This window comes from Brassica oleracea, chromosome C2 (assembly GCF_000695525.1).
Source record: "Brassica oleracea var. oleracea cultivar TO1000 chromosome C2, BOL, whole genome shotgun sequence".
Classification (NCBI taxonomy): domain Eukaryota; kingdom Viridiplantae; phylum Streptophyta; class Magnoliopsida; order Brassicales; family Brassicaceae; genus Brassica; species Brassica oleracea.
The window spans coordinates 52,454,820-52,469,661 of NC_027749.1; the positions used below are offsets into that span (position 1 = coordinate 52,454,820).

Here is a 14,842-nt window from a genome sequence, read left to right on the forward strand (position 1 = left end):
CACTTCCTCCACTAACTAGTAGTGGACTAGCCATTCCTCCCCATTTGGTAAGTGATATGGCCACTTCTCCCACTTCCTCCACTAACTAGTAGTGGACTAGCCATTCCTCCCCATTTGGTAAGTGATATGGCCATTTCTCCCACTTCTTCCACTACTTCCCTTTGTTTAATTCTTCATGTCAACAAAGGGCGACGGAAGTGATGTTTAGGAAGAGGAAGTTGACCGATGAGCAGGTGACTATGCTTGAATATAGCTTCGAGAACGAGCATAAGCTTGAGTCAGGGAGGAAAGAGAAGATTGCGGGAGAGTTAGGTCTTGACCCGAGACAGGTGGCTGTATGGTTCCAGAACCGCCGTGCAAGGTGGAAGAACAAGAAACTCGAGGAAGAGTACGCTAAACTCAAGAGCCAACACGACTCAGTCGTCCTCGGCCAATGTCAGCTCGAGTCTCAGGTATACATTTTTTATCTTCATCATTTATAGATCAGAGAAATTTATGATCTCTGTGTTCATGACTCTATTGACATTTTTAGCAAAAAAAAAAAAAAAAAAAGACTCTATACATCATAATGTGGTTGTTATTAATTAGGATTGTTAAATATTATAGAGATGTGAAACTTAATAAAACTGAAACCCTGTATAAATATTTCAATCCGGTAGGCTTATTTATTATAGGACCTAGGAAGCGAAGGCCCACAAATAACATGAGTGGATTGGTTCGTCATTCTTTTATCTTATCCGAAACAGTTCAGTCCGTACAAACTCTATTGGGCTCGTTGATACTAATTTATATGTTTGCATATTATTTTTGCAGGTGCTAAAACTGACAGAACAACTGAGTGAAGCTCAGAATGAGATACGAAAACTTTCAGAACGACTTGTTGTCCAAGAAACATCAACTTCAAGTTCGTCGTTTTCTGTTGAAGCCAATGATGCACCAACTGATTTCGAATTTTCACCAATGGATACAATCAATTACAACATTCCATTATACATGTTGGATAATAACTATTATTTACAAAACATGGAGTATTGGGATGGTTTGTATGTGCAATTTTAACAGCTTAAGTAATTTGAAGTCTTAAGGATGAAAAACATGTTCTAGAGGTAATGTAGAAATAGATGTTGGCCACACTGTTGTAAATGTAATGTTTTAAGTATCTATTTTAATAGTATAGATATAAAATGGTTATTCTAGTTTCTTATTTTTCCTCTAGTTTCATACATATAAAAATCTGATTTATTGGCTAATATACATAATGAAGAGATGCCTACTTCCAAAGCATGCATAATTTAACTTTCACTGTTACCAAATTGGTCTTTAAATCCAGATGAAAACAGTAGGCATACCATTCATTATCTGGTGTGGGGGGCTCAGTTATTACCGTGACAAAAGCAAAAGGAGGAGGAGTCAGCAGTAGAACGATGTTTGGCCTTTGAGGCTGGTGTAACGTAAGAGACGACGGCGGTGATGTCATCAAGCTTTCCTCCTGCATCCAGCCTCCTGAGCCGCGGCTGCGAAAGGACTCTGCCGTTTTTGGTCAACAGCTCTAGAACGTGCCAAATCCGCAATCTTCTGAGCCGTAGCTTTGGGGTCTAATCCGGGCCTAACGGAACTAACAACCACAACTGTGATCTCATCGTTGTAGAGGTTATCATAGACGACACCATCCGTTCCCGCCACAATCACATCTTCAGCCTCCACATCAATCATGAATACCTGATTCACCACCAGTTAAGAGAGAAATGCGTCCTAATGTGGAGGAGCCCTTTGGCTGTGGTTTGAGAATGTGCTTTCTCTAACACCATTAACGGGTCAACAGAAGAATCCTTCTTAGCCTGTTCTCTAATAGCTGATACAGAGTTCGCGTGAAAGCAAGCCAGCCAGAAGACTACGTACTTGACTTGTAGAAGAGAACCAGAAGCAGCAGACATGAGGGCTCATAGAGAGAGAGAGAGAGAGACCAGTTGAGAGGTTTAATCTGGATAGACAAAGTGGTAGTAGCTGACATCTGATTCTGAATAAAAGATAAACATCTTCCACTGCTTTTGAAATACCGACACACTTTAAATTCAAAGAGCTACATATTACCTGGCTTTTCAGTCTTGAGAGAGATAGGTTTTATTAGTTTACGATAGAACAAGTATGTTATTATGTAGATTGATTTTACCAGATAAATATCTTCTAGGTAGATTTGTCTGTGTATATATGTCATGTCTTCTCTAAGTCTTGAAAACAAAAAAAAAATAATAAGAGATGCCATGGAATGGATAACTCCTCCTATTATGGATGGACATGGACCTACGAACGATCAACATTGTTTGGTCGGTCGATTCTCCCAATCAAAATCACTGGTCAAGTCGATTGGTACATTTCATTGGATTATCTGTCCAAAATTAGGAGTTTTCGAAAAATTGTCTATTTGGTAAAAATGTCCCCACACCCAACAAGCAAAGATACAAAAGTAAAAGTCATATCTCATCTCCTTATTTTTCCCTCATCAGTGCAAAAATTCGATCCCACCGTCGTTTTAGGACCAGCAAGCAAACATCATACATTTAATAACACAAACTTCAATCCTCACCTAATGTTTGTCACTCACCATCGTATCATGAGATGACCCCCGAAAAAATCGAAAATCAACTTTGTTGTTGTTTCTGCTAAGCTATAAGCTTTATGTGTACTTATATGATTAAAATTCACACTGGGGGAACAACAGCACTAGAGCTGCCTGCTGCTTTCACTATTAAACAAAAATACCAAAAACATACTTATAAACTACACTCTTCTTCTACTTTCATGTCTCTCTCTCTCTCTCTTAGGAACTTCTTCTACCAATGTCTTTGCCTGAAAACTCCCCCGCCGTCCCAAACACATTCATTCCACCCCCGCCTCCGATCGACGTTAACAGAGCCGACAACCCTCCAACGGGATTACTACTTCCATTACCAACAGCTCTCCCCAATCCAAGAAAGTCAAGCGTCGTCTGTTTCGGACCAAACACGCAAGAGTTCCCCAACATTAGCTCTTTCAGACCCCCCGATCCTCCTCCGCTACCACCGCTGCTGCTACAAGGTAGTAGTCCCAGCCCAAGATCGTGACTGCTGAGTTCCATGGATGACGACGAAGCACTCGACACTAGGCCTAACCCGCGAAGTAACGAGCCACCCGAGCCCGTGGAACCCATTTGGGCAGCTTTCTGGAGCAATGCGGTTGCTGACATCGCTGGCTGGGGCGGAGGAAGACTCAGAGGGGTTAGGAAGTGAGGTGGTGGATCTTGTGCCATCGTGGGTCGTCCGAACAAAGAGGGATTGGTGGAGAGACAGAGAGAGATGGGTTCCATGGATGAAGATGGTGCGAACAGACTTGTGGAAGGAGGAGTTGAGGATGCATATAAACTAGGCGAAGCTGTCGTTCTTGGAGTGCGGCTATGGTCATCGCTCACGTTGAAACCGATGGTTCTTGGAGGTTCTTCGTCCATGATGACTTCAAGAGGGTTGTTTTCAGGAGATTCTGGAAACAGAGGAAGGAGTGGGTCATTCACATAAATGTATAAACTATAAACTTAGAAGGATATAACAGCGGGGCTAGAGAGTTTGTGTAATATGCACCTGAAGAACTCTCAACCGGCAAAACCGAGGGAGATGAGATTTTGGCAGGCTCATTCGAAGTGGGAGGCGGAGTAAGAGGAGCGGCGGATGCTGGAGATTTCAGGTCAGGTTCGAGGACGACGGATGTTTGAGGACAAAGTTGATTGGTATGAGTATGATTATTGGCAGTCTCTTCAGCCAACACATCACAGAAAGCTCTGTGCGTTATGAAGCTATCTTTCCTGCAAGCAACCAACATGTTAGTCTCAAAGATCCAAAATTTGTAAAAGAAGAAGATCGAAAAGGGGACCTGGAAAAGAGAGTTCCACAGTCGCATCGATACTCCTTGGTGCCGCAAATCTTGGAGTGAGCCTTCCAATCAGACTGAACAGCGTACTTCTTGGAGCATTTATCGCACTTGTATTTCTTCTCGCCGTGTTTCCGACAAAAGTGTTTCTTGATCCCAGTGAGATCTCCGAGAGCACGCGAAGGGTCGTGGTGAACACAGCCGGACACAGGACAGACATAGACTTTCTTCCTCACTTCCTTGCTCGATCTCTGCCGAAGCTTCCAGGGTAGGTTGTGACCACGACGGTGGAGCTGGAGGTTCTGGTCTCGTTGAAAGCCTTTCTTGCAGATTTCGCAGACGAATCGGTTCGTCGCCATCAGAGTTTTGGGTGACAAAGCTATCACCTCCGCTCCTGGATCTGAAGAATATATGAGTAAAGAAGAAAAAAGTTTTTTAAAAAAAAAAAAAAAAAGGGGTACCAGGCATTCCGGGGAGGTTCCGTTTCTTCTTAGGAGGTTTATGGTTTTGGTTTCCGGTGGACGAGACGCTTCTTGCATCCCCGGAAACCGTTGATGAATTATCTAAATCTACCGGCATCTGCTAAATCTCAGCTTCTTCTTACTCTGTTTATTACTATCGTCTTTATTTTTCAGCTACAAGTCAATCAGCTTTTCGTAAAAAACAAAACCTTTTTTTCCACCAAACTTTTCTTTCTTTCTGACCTCTCTTCCCCAGAAAGGAAGATCAAAACTTCATTACCCGAGAAATATTAGTATTATTTAACCCTCAACACGCTTCCTCCATCCACCGATCTGTTTCAACGGCTGAGATTCCACCGGTGTTTGATCCTTTCTTTCCCTATAGCCCGCGGCTTGGCTTGTGAGACTTCCTTCTTTGTGAAAGCTTCGATTTTATTTCGTTTCTTTTGTTTGTCCCAGACAAAGGATCTTTCTTCTTCTTTCTCTCTCTCGATAGGGGACAATTATACTATTTTCTTTTTCTCAACTTTTCTGCATTGAAAATTTATATATATATATTTATTTACTACCTACAATTTCTTTTATATTTGTGTCGGCTTTCCCATTTTTTTAATATTATGATTTTTGGATTCCCATGCACAATATTTTAATTAACACAATCTCTCTTCTTTTCTTTCTTTTTATTTTTTTGACGACGGTGTACAAAATAAAAACACCAAACATTCATGAGTCAAATGGTAATTTTTTTACCAGTTTAGCCAAAAGAAAAGAGAAAACAAAAATCATAGCATGTGGATTTCTGCAGTGCCCCCAATAAATGCAGTATCAGGAATTTTATTGTTTTTCTATTGTACATGTTACGTAATCAACTGACCAAGTATTTAATTTCCCTGACTTTATTGAAATTTTCGTTTTCGTTTCTTTTTCAGTAAGATTTTTTTTCACGACAGAAAAATAAAAGGAAGAAGCGATTATTTACTTCTACTGGTGATAATAATAAGAAATAGCGTTTTGTTTAAGCGTTTACATGCCTTGTTGGCATTTGGGACGCTTAGATGTTGCCACGTGAGTCTGTTTATCTGAGTTGCATCCGTTGGATAAACTGGACGATGGCATGTGGAAAAATACTAACCAGCTTTGGATTTTGCGTTCTGTTTACACCGCCACATCACTCAACATATTTTTTCCATTACAAGAAAGTAGTTATTTTAGAATAGAAAGGGGCGAAACTATGCAGTTTCCCTTCTTTGGGCTCAGTTTCTCTCTCGCGAAAAGGAATCTTTCTTTTGTGAGTGGAGCTTTGGTTTTAACACCGGTGACTCATAACTCACCGCCTCGCTTAAAAAACACTTTTTTCAGATCAATCTTCAAGTTTTTTAGGGTTTGTTCATAAAATCCAAGCGGCGGAGAATTATAATCTCAATAATCAAGCTAATATTCAAGATGTCGTTTGCCCTGGATAAAGCGATGATGGAACTATCTCTTGATGAGGCAGATGAGCCGTTCTGTATGCCGGATTTACCGCAATTCAAGTCGTGTGAAAGAAACTCAAGGAGTTTAATTGGAAGAACCTTGAATCCGGAGTGCCAGAAGATGTCTAATCTGATTCTGAATATGCCCCGAAAGTGGCAGAAGAGTGGGAAAGTAAGAGGTGTGGCTTTATCGAAGGAGCGGTTCCAGTTTATCTTTAATCATGAACATGATCTGGATGAAATTCTGGAGAAAGGTGTTCATACCTTTAACGACTGGACGCTAGCTATTGACCGTTGGATGGAAAAGCCCCCACCTGATTATCTCCAATTTATCCCTATCTGGGTTCAGATACGAAACATCCCGATCAATTACTATACTGAAGAAGTGATTACTGCCTTAGGAGATATTGTCGGGAAGACAATAGAAGTGGCCTTTGATCCAGAAAAGCCTCAGTGTCAAGAGTATGTAAGAGTCTTGGTTCGGTTTGATGTCTCAAGACCGCTGAGGAAGACTAAAGTTGTGATTCTCCCTGAAGGAGGTTCTTCTATTGTTTACTACAACTATGAGCGAATTCAGAAGAGGTGCTATGAGTGTCAACGTCTTAACCATGAAAAAGTCAAGTGCCCAATCTTAGTGAGAAAGAGGCAAGGTTTGGCTGCGGAGAGAAGGCAGAGGATTCTTGAGGAAAAGGAAGCAGCTGTGAAGTTTATTGCAAATGATGATCCTCTGTTTGGCGTTTTAAGAGAGGATCAAGTTGGGATTTGCAAAGAGACGGGAAGAAGGAAGATAGCTCCAGAGGTCTTAGATGAGATGAGAAGATATCTGATGATGACCAATGGTGAAGACAAGTGTATTCGAATTGATAGGATTCGAACTTCAGTGGCTGATGCTGAGAAGGATCCTATCAAGCAGAAGACGGTGCTGAGGCTTGAACCAATGCCGACATTCACCAAGGATATTGATAAAGGGAAAGGTGTGGTGTTTGATTTTGATCTAAATATAGAAAGCCACACTAAAGATATGGATGGAGGTTCGAAAGAAAAACTGATTGGGGTCAGCCATTAAAGCACAAAACATGGCCTTACCTATGGATCAGTCAGAGGAGAGGGACCTAAGGGAAGTGCTGAATAGAAGTAGATTGGAAAGACCAGCCTCAACTTTGTCTACTCCTGAGATGGTTAAGGTAGTGAGGGACAATGAGATCAAATATGGTTCGCTGAGTCTTAGTGGCAACTCTACGGAATAAGGTTCTAGTTCTTCTATGATTAGACCATCCGGAGTTGCTCAGAAGACTAGTAAGCCAAGAAGAAGACCTTATACCAAGAAAAGACAGGAGCGGCAGAAAGACTCATCAAATATTCTACAGGACCTGTATGGGAGTGAAGTAAGGAATGAAAGGAGTGGTAGCAAGAGGAAGGTAACAGGGGAGGACTTCTCGAAAGAAAAAATCGCAAGGCGTGAAGAAGAAAGGGTGATCCCGCATGAGGGATCGCTGGAAGCTTAATGAGCATAGTCAGCTGGAATTGTCAGGGATTGGGTCTCCCTCAAGACCTGAAAATTCGTCGCCTTGGGGAATTGCGTAAAAAACATTTTTCTGAGGTGTTGTTTTTGATGGAGACTATGAAGTGTAGAAATATATTAGTGGACTTGCAGGTTTGGTTAGGGTATGAGCGGGTTTTTAAGGTAGATCATGTTGGTCATGCGGGGGGGCTTGCTATTTTTTGGAAGAAGTCTGTTAATATCGACTTTAAATATGTAAGCAAGAACTTATTAGACTGTATAATACAATATTGTGATCTGGCATTTTCGGCGTCTTGTGTTTATGGACCCTCTGATTTAAGGAGTAGGGAGGCCTTATGGGAACGTATGAGTCGGATTGGTGTAAATAGATGTGAAAGCTGGTGTGTCTTTGGGGACTTTAATGATATTTTGCACAATGGAGAAAAGATTGGGGGTGTCTGGAGATCAGATGAGTCTTTTACTTCGTTTAATCAGATGGTGGAAGCTTGTAAACTGGAGGAATTACCAGGCCATGGTAATGGGTTTACTTGGGGTGGACAGAGGTACACCTACTGGATACAATCAAGACTGGACAGATGCTTTGGGAACAAGGCTTGGTTTGATCAGTTCCCATGCTCAAATCAGACCTTTATGGACAAGAGAGGATCAGATCATCGTCCGATCTTGATTAATCTTATTGAAGCTCAAGACTCCTACAGAGGTTGTTTTAAGTTCGATAAAAGACTTTTGGAGGTGGAAGGTGTAAGAGATAATGTGTTAAATGCGTGGGTTTTGGGAGGTTCTGTACGGAAAGGATTGAAGAAGCAGATCAATCTTAATGCCAGAGATAGAATTATCCACGCAGAATATGCCTTGGAACAAGCGCAATCTTCAAACTGCCCGACTGCCTCACAGATTAGTTTCCTGAAGAGAGAGCTAGTTAAAGCTTACAGAGATGAAGAAATTTATTGGTGGGAGAAGAGTAGAGATAAGTGGCTTTACAGGGGAGACAAAAATACTCGGTTTTTATAACTTTTGGGAAGAAGGTACCTGAAGAGAAGAGAATCTTTGTCAGAAAAAAGCTTGGTATTGATGCTGAGGGAGGGAACTCAAAATATTTGGGATTACCAGATTGTTTGAAAGGTTCAAAGGTTCAGTTGTTCTCCTACATCAAAGAAAGAATGAGTAAGAAAATCTCTGGATGGCATGCAAGAACACTCTCTCAAGGTGGTAAGGAGGTGATGATTAAGGCTGTCGCCTCGGCCTTACCCGTATCAGCTATGTCTTGTTATAAACTGCCTAAAACAGTTTGTTCTAATCTAACCAGTGCGATAGCAAATTTCTGGTGGAGCTCAGTTGAACACAAGAGGAAGATTCACTGGTTAAGTTGGGATAAAATGTGTTTACCAAAGGAGAGTGGTGGTATGGGCTTTAAAGACTTAGAGTGTTTTAATCAAGCGTTGCTGGCGAAGCAAGCATGGAGACTTATTCATTGTGAAGACTGTCTTTTAACCAAGGTGATGAAGGGGAAGTACTTCGAGAATAATGATTTTATGAGGGCTTCCTTGGGTGCTAAACCATCATATGCTTGGAGAAGCATTCTTTATGGGAGGGAGCTTCTGGAGAAAGGGCTTAAACGTGCTGTTGGTAATGGTAGAAGCCTTCTTGTCTGGACAGATAGATGGCTTCAAGATGAGGATGGGGTTTGTAGACCTCCATTTAGGCGCCAGAGAGACTTTAATGTTAACTTGAAAGTCTCAGATTTAATTGATGGCTGCACCCGTAGATGGAATGAGAGGATTCTGTCAGATAACTTTGTACCGAGAGATATTAAAATTCTCAAGCAAAATCAACCGGTGGTGTCTGATGAAGATTCGTGGGTCTGGAAGATGACAAGGGATGGAGTATATTCTGTGAGAACAGGGTATGAACTCGCATTTTCTGTTCATAATCAGGAGCTCATAGAAGAGATGACAGCACGACCGTCTTTGAATCCTCTTAAAGCCCATGTATGGAGTATTAAGGCACCATCAAAGATAAAGGTTTTCATTTGGAAAACGCTTTCTGGTGCACTTGCAGTTAATGATAGTCTGATTGCACGAGGAATGAGATGTGATAATATCTGTCAGATTTGTGGAATGGACGGTGAATCCATCAACCATGTTCTTTTCTCCTGTTCTTTGGCTAGACAAATATGGGCAACATCGGGCTTTCCTTCTCCTTTAGAGGGGTTTGATGAAGTGTCTGTGTTTGCCAATTTGAATTACGTGCTTAGGGTGTGGAATGATCAGCGCTGGGATAAGGAAATAACAAGAATTTTTCCCTGGACGCTGTGGTACCTGTGGAAGAATCGAAACTCCCTTTTGTTTGAGGGCTTTTTACAAGAAGGGTATCAGATATGTGGGAAAGCCAGAGAAGCTGCAGAGTTATGGTACCTAGCTCTGGATTTGGAGAATAAAGAGGAAAGCAGATGGGGGGTTAATAAGGGAGATAGGGATATCGAGTGGAAAGCTCCACCAAGGAGCTGTGTTAAATGTAATATTGGTGTGGGTTGGTCGAGAAAGACAAAGATAGCTGGAGCTTCTTGGGTCTTACGGGATCATTGTGGAGTGGTTTTGCTCCATAGTCGTCGTTCCTTTGGATTGGTGGAATCAAAGGATGAGGCGAATTTTTTGAGTGTTGTATGGGCTATGAAAAGTTTAGTTAGCCATAGATGTCTGAAGGTTCACTTTTCGTTTGAAGGAAGCTGTTTGGTGAATGCCATCAATAGGCCAAAGGCATGGCCTTCTTTCAACTTTAAAGTGAAAGAAATCAGATCGTTGCTTGATCGTTTTTTGGACTGGAAGGTTTATATAGAATCTTTTGAAGCTAATAGGGGAACTCGACTCATTGCAAGGAGTGCGATGCGAGATAAGTGGTTTCAATCTTATGTGTCTCGAGGTCAGCCCCGATGGCTTTCAAATGTGTTTAATAGGGAAGCCTTAGCTTGTAATAGTAGCTTTCTTTAATCTTTGTGTGTAAGATATGTTGTACTCTTCTTGCCTTTGGCTGTTCAATGAAATACTCAGAAGGAAAAAAAAAAGAAAGGGGCGAAAAGAAAGGGGCGAAACTTATCGCGATATATGGAATTTACTGGATCATCTATGGATGGATACTGTATATACATTGCATTCTATGGCTTGTCGTGTTTGGAAAGTTGTAATAATATATGATTTGATAAAATCTTGTAGTAATGTTCCTTTTATACAAACGTCCATTAGAACTAGCATTTGACTTTGCAAACATATAAATTAATTAATTTGGGCCCCCTTTTATTGCTTTCCCTTGTTAGTTTCAAAGGAGGAATTATTTAGGCCCATGGGTCCCTCCACAAACACACTATTCTGCCAGCTTACAAATTCCGTAGCATATGGTCCAAAATAACAGTTCCAACCACTAGTATCCAATAATCTAACATTAGCGAACTATCATCTTTCAAAATCTTGTATTGTTGTTTGATGATCTTGATACATATTAGTTGTAAACTTATCCTTAGTAGCATTTGAGGTTTACAAGTCAGCATCATGATTTTCTTAAATTTAATTATTTATTTAAATATATTTTAAATTAATCAACAGTTATTCAAATTTTGATATGTAAATTAAGACTTTTGTATTTTCTTTTTTGTTTGAAATTTTATTGGTTTTGTTGTCTTCTGATATTGGGTTGGACCAATTATTGAAAAGGACAAGGCTGACGCTGGTTTTTAATGAGTAGCCCCCATGGACGTTACACCACTCATTATTCATTCAAGATTTATAAATATACGTTGTCCAGAGAAAGATATGGTTCAAATTGTTTGTCCAAAAATAGACACAGGAATTGTCTCTGGTTTTACACTAAGCATGACATCATTGCATGGCTATTCATTACAAGAAAACAGCAAAGATTCTGAGGGAAAAAAGCGTCGGAATTTCGTCGGAATATCGTTATTCCGACGACATACCAACAAAACAAGTCGTCGGAAATAATTCCTCGGAATTTCTTCTTTCCTCGGAAATCCCTCGGAATTTCCCGACGGAATTCCGAGGAAACAAACTTCCGAGAAAATTCTGAGGATCACTAGTTTGTCAGAAATGTCCTCGGAATATACCGAGGGAGAACTTCGTCGGGATATTTCCTCGGACGTTCATCGATCGATGCGTTTTTGGACATAAATACATCGATCGATAGGAATATACCGACGGACATATTCCTCGGAATATTCCGAGGAAAATGTCCCTCGGTATATTCCGAACATTTTTTTGTAAACAGATTGATCGATGGATTTATGTCCAAAAACGCATCGATCGATGAACGTCCGAGGAAATATCCCGACGAAGTTCTCCCTCGGTATATTCCGAGGACATTTCTGACAAACTAGTGATCCTCAGAATTTTCTCGGAAGTTTGTTTCCTCGGAATTCCGTCGGGAAATTCCGAGGGATTTCCGAGGAAAGAAGAAATTCCGAGGAATTATTTCCGACGACTTGTTTCGTTGGTATGTCGTCGGAATAACGATATTCCGACGAAATTCCGACGCTTTTTTCCCTCAGAATCTTTGCTGTTTTCTTGTAATGAATAGCCATGCAATGATGTCATGCTTAGTGTAAAACCAGAGACAATTCCTGTGTCTATTTTTGGACAAACAATTTGAACCATATCTTTCTCTGGACAACGTATATTTATAAATCTTGAATGAATAATGAGTGGTGTAACGTCCATGGGGGCTACTCATTAAAAACCAGCGTCAGCCTTGTCCTTTTCAATAATTGGTCCAACCCAATATCAGAAGACAACAAAACCAATAAAATTTCAAACAAAAAAGAAAATACAAAAGTCTTAATTTACATATCAAAATTTGAATAACTGTTGATTAATTTAAAATATATTTAAATAAATAATTAAATTTAAGAAAATCATGATGCTGACTTGTAAACCTCAAATGCTACTAAGGATAAGTTTACAACTAATATGTATCAAGATCATCAAACAACAATACAAGATTTTGAAAGATGATAGTTCGCTAATGTTAGATTATTGGATACTAGTGGTTGGAACTGTTATTTTGGACCATATGCTACGGAATTTGTAAGCTGGCAGAATAGTGTGTTTGTGGAGGGACCCATGGGCCTAAATAATTCCTCCTTTGAAACTAACAAGGGAAAGCAATAAAAGGGGGCCCAAATTAATTAATTTATATGTTTGCAAAGTCAAATGCTAGTTCTAATGGACGTTTGTATAAAAGGAACATTACTACAAGATTTTATCAAATCATATATTATTACAACTTTCCAAACACGACAAGCCATAGAATGCAATGTATATACAGTATCCATCCATAGATGATCCAGTAAATTCCATATATCGCGATAAGTTTCGCCCCTTTCTTTTCGCCCCTTTCTTTTTTTTTTCCTTCTGAGTATTTCATTGAACAGCCAAAGGCAAGAAGAGTACAACATATCTTACACACAAAGATTAAAGAAAGCTACTATTACAAGCTAAGGCTTCCCTATTAAACACATTTGAAAGCCATCGGGGCTGACCTCGAGACACATAAGATTGAAACCACTTATCTCGCATCGCACTCCTTGCAATGAGTCGAGTTCCCCTATTAGCTTCAAAAGATTCTATATAAACCTTCCAGTCCAAAAAACGATCAAGCAACGATCTGATTTCTTTCACTTTAAAGTTGAAAGAAGGCCATGCCTTTGGCCTATTGATGGCATTCACCAAACAGCTTCCTTCAAACGAAAAGTGAACCTTCAGACATCTATGGCTAACTAAACTTTTCATAGCCCATACAACACTCAAAAAATTCGCCTCATCCTTTGATTCCACCAATCCAAAGGAACGACGACTATGGAGCAAAACCACTCCACAATGATCCCGTAAGACCCAAGAAGCTCCAGCTATCTTTGTCTTTCTCGACCAACCCACACCAATATTACATTTAACACAGCTCCTTGGTGGAGCTTTCCACTCGATATCCCTATCTCCCTTATTAACCCCCCATCTGCTTTCCTCTTTATTCTCCAAATCCAGAGCTAGGTACCATAACTCTGCAGCTTCTCTGGCTTTCCCACATATCTGATACCCTTCTTGTAAAAAGCCCTCAAACAAAAGGGAGTTTCGATTCTTCCACAGGTACCACAGCGTCCAGGGAAAAATTCTTGTTATTTCCTTATCCCAGCGCTGATCATTCCACACCCTAAGCACGTAATTCAAATTGGCAAACACAGACACTTCATCAAACCCCTCTAAAGGAGAAGGAAAGCCCGATGTTGCCCATATTTGTCTAGCCAAAGAACAGGAGAAAAGAACATGGTTGATGGATTCACCGTCCATTCCACAAATCTGACAGATATTATCACATCTCATTCCTCGTGCAATCAAACTATCATTAACTGCAAGTGCACCAGAAAGCGTTTCCCAAATGAAAACCTTTATCTTTGATGGTGCCTTAATACTCCATACCTGGGCTTTAAGAGGATTCAAAGACGGTCGTGCTGTCATCTCTTCTATGAGCTCCTGATTATGAACAGAAAATGCGAGTTCATACCCTGTTCTCACAGAATATACTCCATCCCTTGTCATCTTCCAGACCCACGAATCTTCATCAGACACCACCGGTTGATTTTGCTTGAGAATTTTAATATCTCTCGGTACAAAGTTATCTGACAGAATCCTCTCATTCCATCTACGGGTGCAGCCATCAATTAAATCTCAGACTTTATTTAAATTATTACCATTCTCATAAACACAATCATAATTACTTCTTTCAAATAAACAAAAGTTCGAAAAGGTTATTTATTTTAAATTAGAGTTATTCTTGGGGGTGAACCTCTAGGTTCACCAGCCAATAGGAGTTCATTATTTCAAATTCGATATCTTTTAAAAAAGAAAACAAAATATTATCAAGTTATATTATGTTTTTAAAATAAAAAAATGAAAAAAAATAGCAGCTACAGAAAAAAAGAATTAAAAAAATCTTTTTAACGTCGTCAGCAAAACACTAAACCTTAAATCCTAATCCCTAAACCCTAAATCCTAAACCCTAAATCCTTGGGTAAACCTAAACCCTTGGGTAAACCCTAAACTCTTGGGTAAACTTTAAACACTTGGGTAAATCCTAAAGTCTAAATAAAAACACTAAACCCTAAAACTCTAAACCCTAAATCCTAAACCCTAAATCCTTGGGTAAACCTAAACCCTTGGGTAAACCCTAAACTCTTGGGTAAACTTTAAACACTTGGGTAAATCCTAAAGTCTAAATAAAAACACTAAACCCTAAAACTCTAAACCCTAAATCCTAAACCCTAAATCCTTGGGTAAACCTAAACCCTTGGGTAAACCCTAAACTCTTGGGTAAACTTTAAACACTTGGGTAAATCCTAAAGTCTAAATAAAAACACTAAACCCTAAAACTCTAAACCCTAAATCCTAAATCCTAAACCCTAAACCCTTGAGTGTTTTAGTGTTTAGTGATTTTGA

At 40.0% G+C, this 14,842-nt stretch overlaps 3 protein-coding genes across 3 annotated transcripts; 2 read left to right on the forward strand and 1 right to left on the reverse strand.

Annotated features, from left to right (window-relative positions):
* The first annotated feature begins 190 nt into the window (after nucleotides 1-190).
* Nucleotides 191-2,169, forward strand: LOC106327422 (homeobox-leucine zipper protein ATHB-53-like). The gene is made up of 2 exons (XM_013765568.1): nucleotides 191-452; nucleotides 814-2,169. Exons 1-2 carry the CDS (start codon nucleotides 201-203, stop codon nucleotides 1,057-1,059), a joined length of 498 nt encoding a protein of 165 aa, XP_013621022.1. The 5' UTR covers nucleotides 191-200; the 3' UTR covers nucleotides 1,060-2,169.
* A 292-nt stretch (nucleotides 2,170-2,461) lies between these two features.
* Nucleotides 2,462-4,875, reverse strand: LOC106327421 (protein indeterminate-domain 1-like). The gene is made up of 4 exons (XM_013765567.1): nucleotides 4,359-4,875; nucleotides 3,901-4,297; nucleotides 3,612-3,832; nucleotides 2,462-3,513 (listed from the first exon to the last, which is right to left on the reverse strand). The coding sequence occupies exons 1-4, from the start codon at nucleotides 4,474-4,476 to the stop codon at nucleotides 2,819-2,821; spliced, it is 1,431 nt and encodes a 476-aa protein (XP_013621021.1). The 5' UTR covers nucleotides 4,477-4,875; the 3' UTR covers nucleotides 2,462-2,818.
* A 926-nt stretch (nucleotides 4,876-5,801) lies between these two features.
* LOC106324589 lies at nucleotides 5,802-6,896 on the forward strand. The gene has a single exon (XM_013762528.1). The coding sequence runs from the start codon at nucleotides 5,802-5,804 to the stop codon at nucleotides 6,894-6,896; it is 1,095 nt and encodes a 364-aa protein (XP_013617982.1).
* Nucleotides 6,897-14,842: the final 7,946 nt, after the last annotated feature.

What these genes read in the sequence shown, in the direction of transcription:
- LOC106327422 (XM_013765568.1), top strand. Translation starts at nt 201, where the DNA reads ATGTTTAGGAAGAGGAAGTTGACCGATGAGCAGGTGACTATGCTTGAA. An exon ending in AATGTCAGCTCGAGTCTCAG is followed by an intron (nt 453 to 813) that starts GTATACATTTTT and finishes TTATTTTTGCAG; the next exon opens with GTGCTAAAACTGACAGAACA.
- LOC106327421 (XM_013765567.1), bottom strand. Translation starts at nt 4,476, where the DNA reads ATGCCGGTAGATTTAGATAATTCATCAACGGTTTCCGGGGATGCAAGA. An exon ending in TGTGGAACTCTCTTTTCCAG is followed by an intron (nt 3,833 to 3,900) that starts GTCCCCTTTTCG and finishes GGTTGCTTGCAG; the next exon opens with GAAAGATAGCTTCATAACGC. An exon ending in GCCGGTTGAGAGTTCTTCAG is followed by an intron (nt 3,514 to 3,611) that starts GTGCATATTACA and finishes CTCTGTTTCCAG; the next exon opens with AATCTCCTGAAAACAACCCT.
- LOC106324589 (XM_013762528.1), top strand. Translation starts at nt 5,802, where the DNA reads ATGTCGTTTGCCCTGGATAAAGCGATGATGGAACTATCTCTTGATGAG.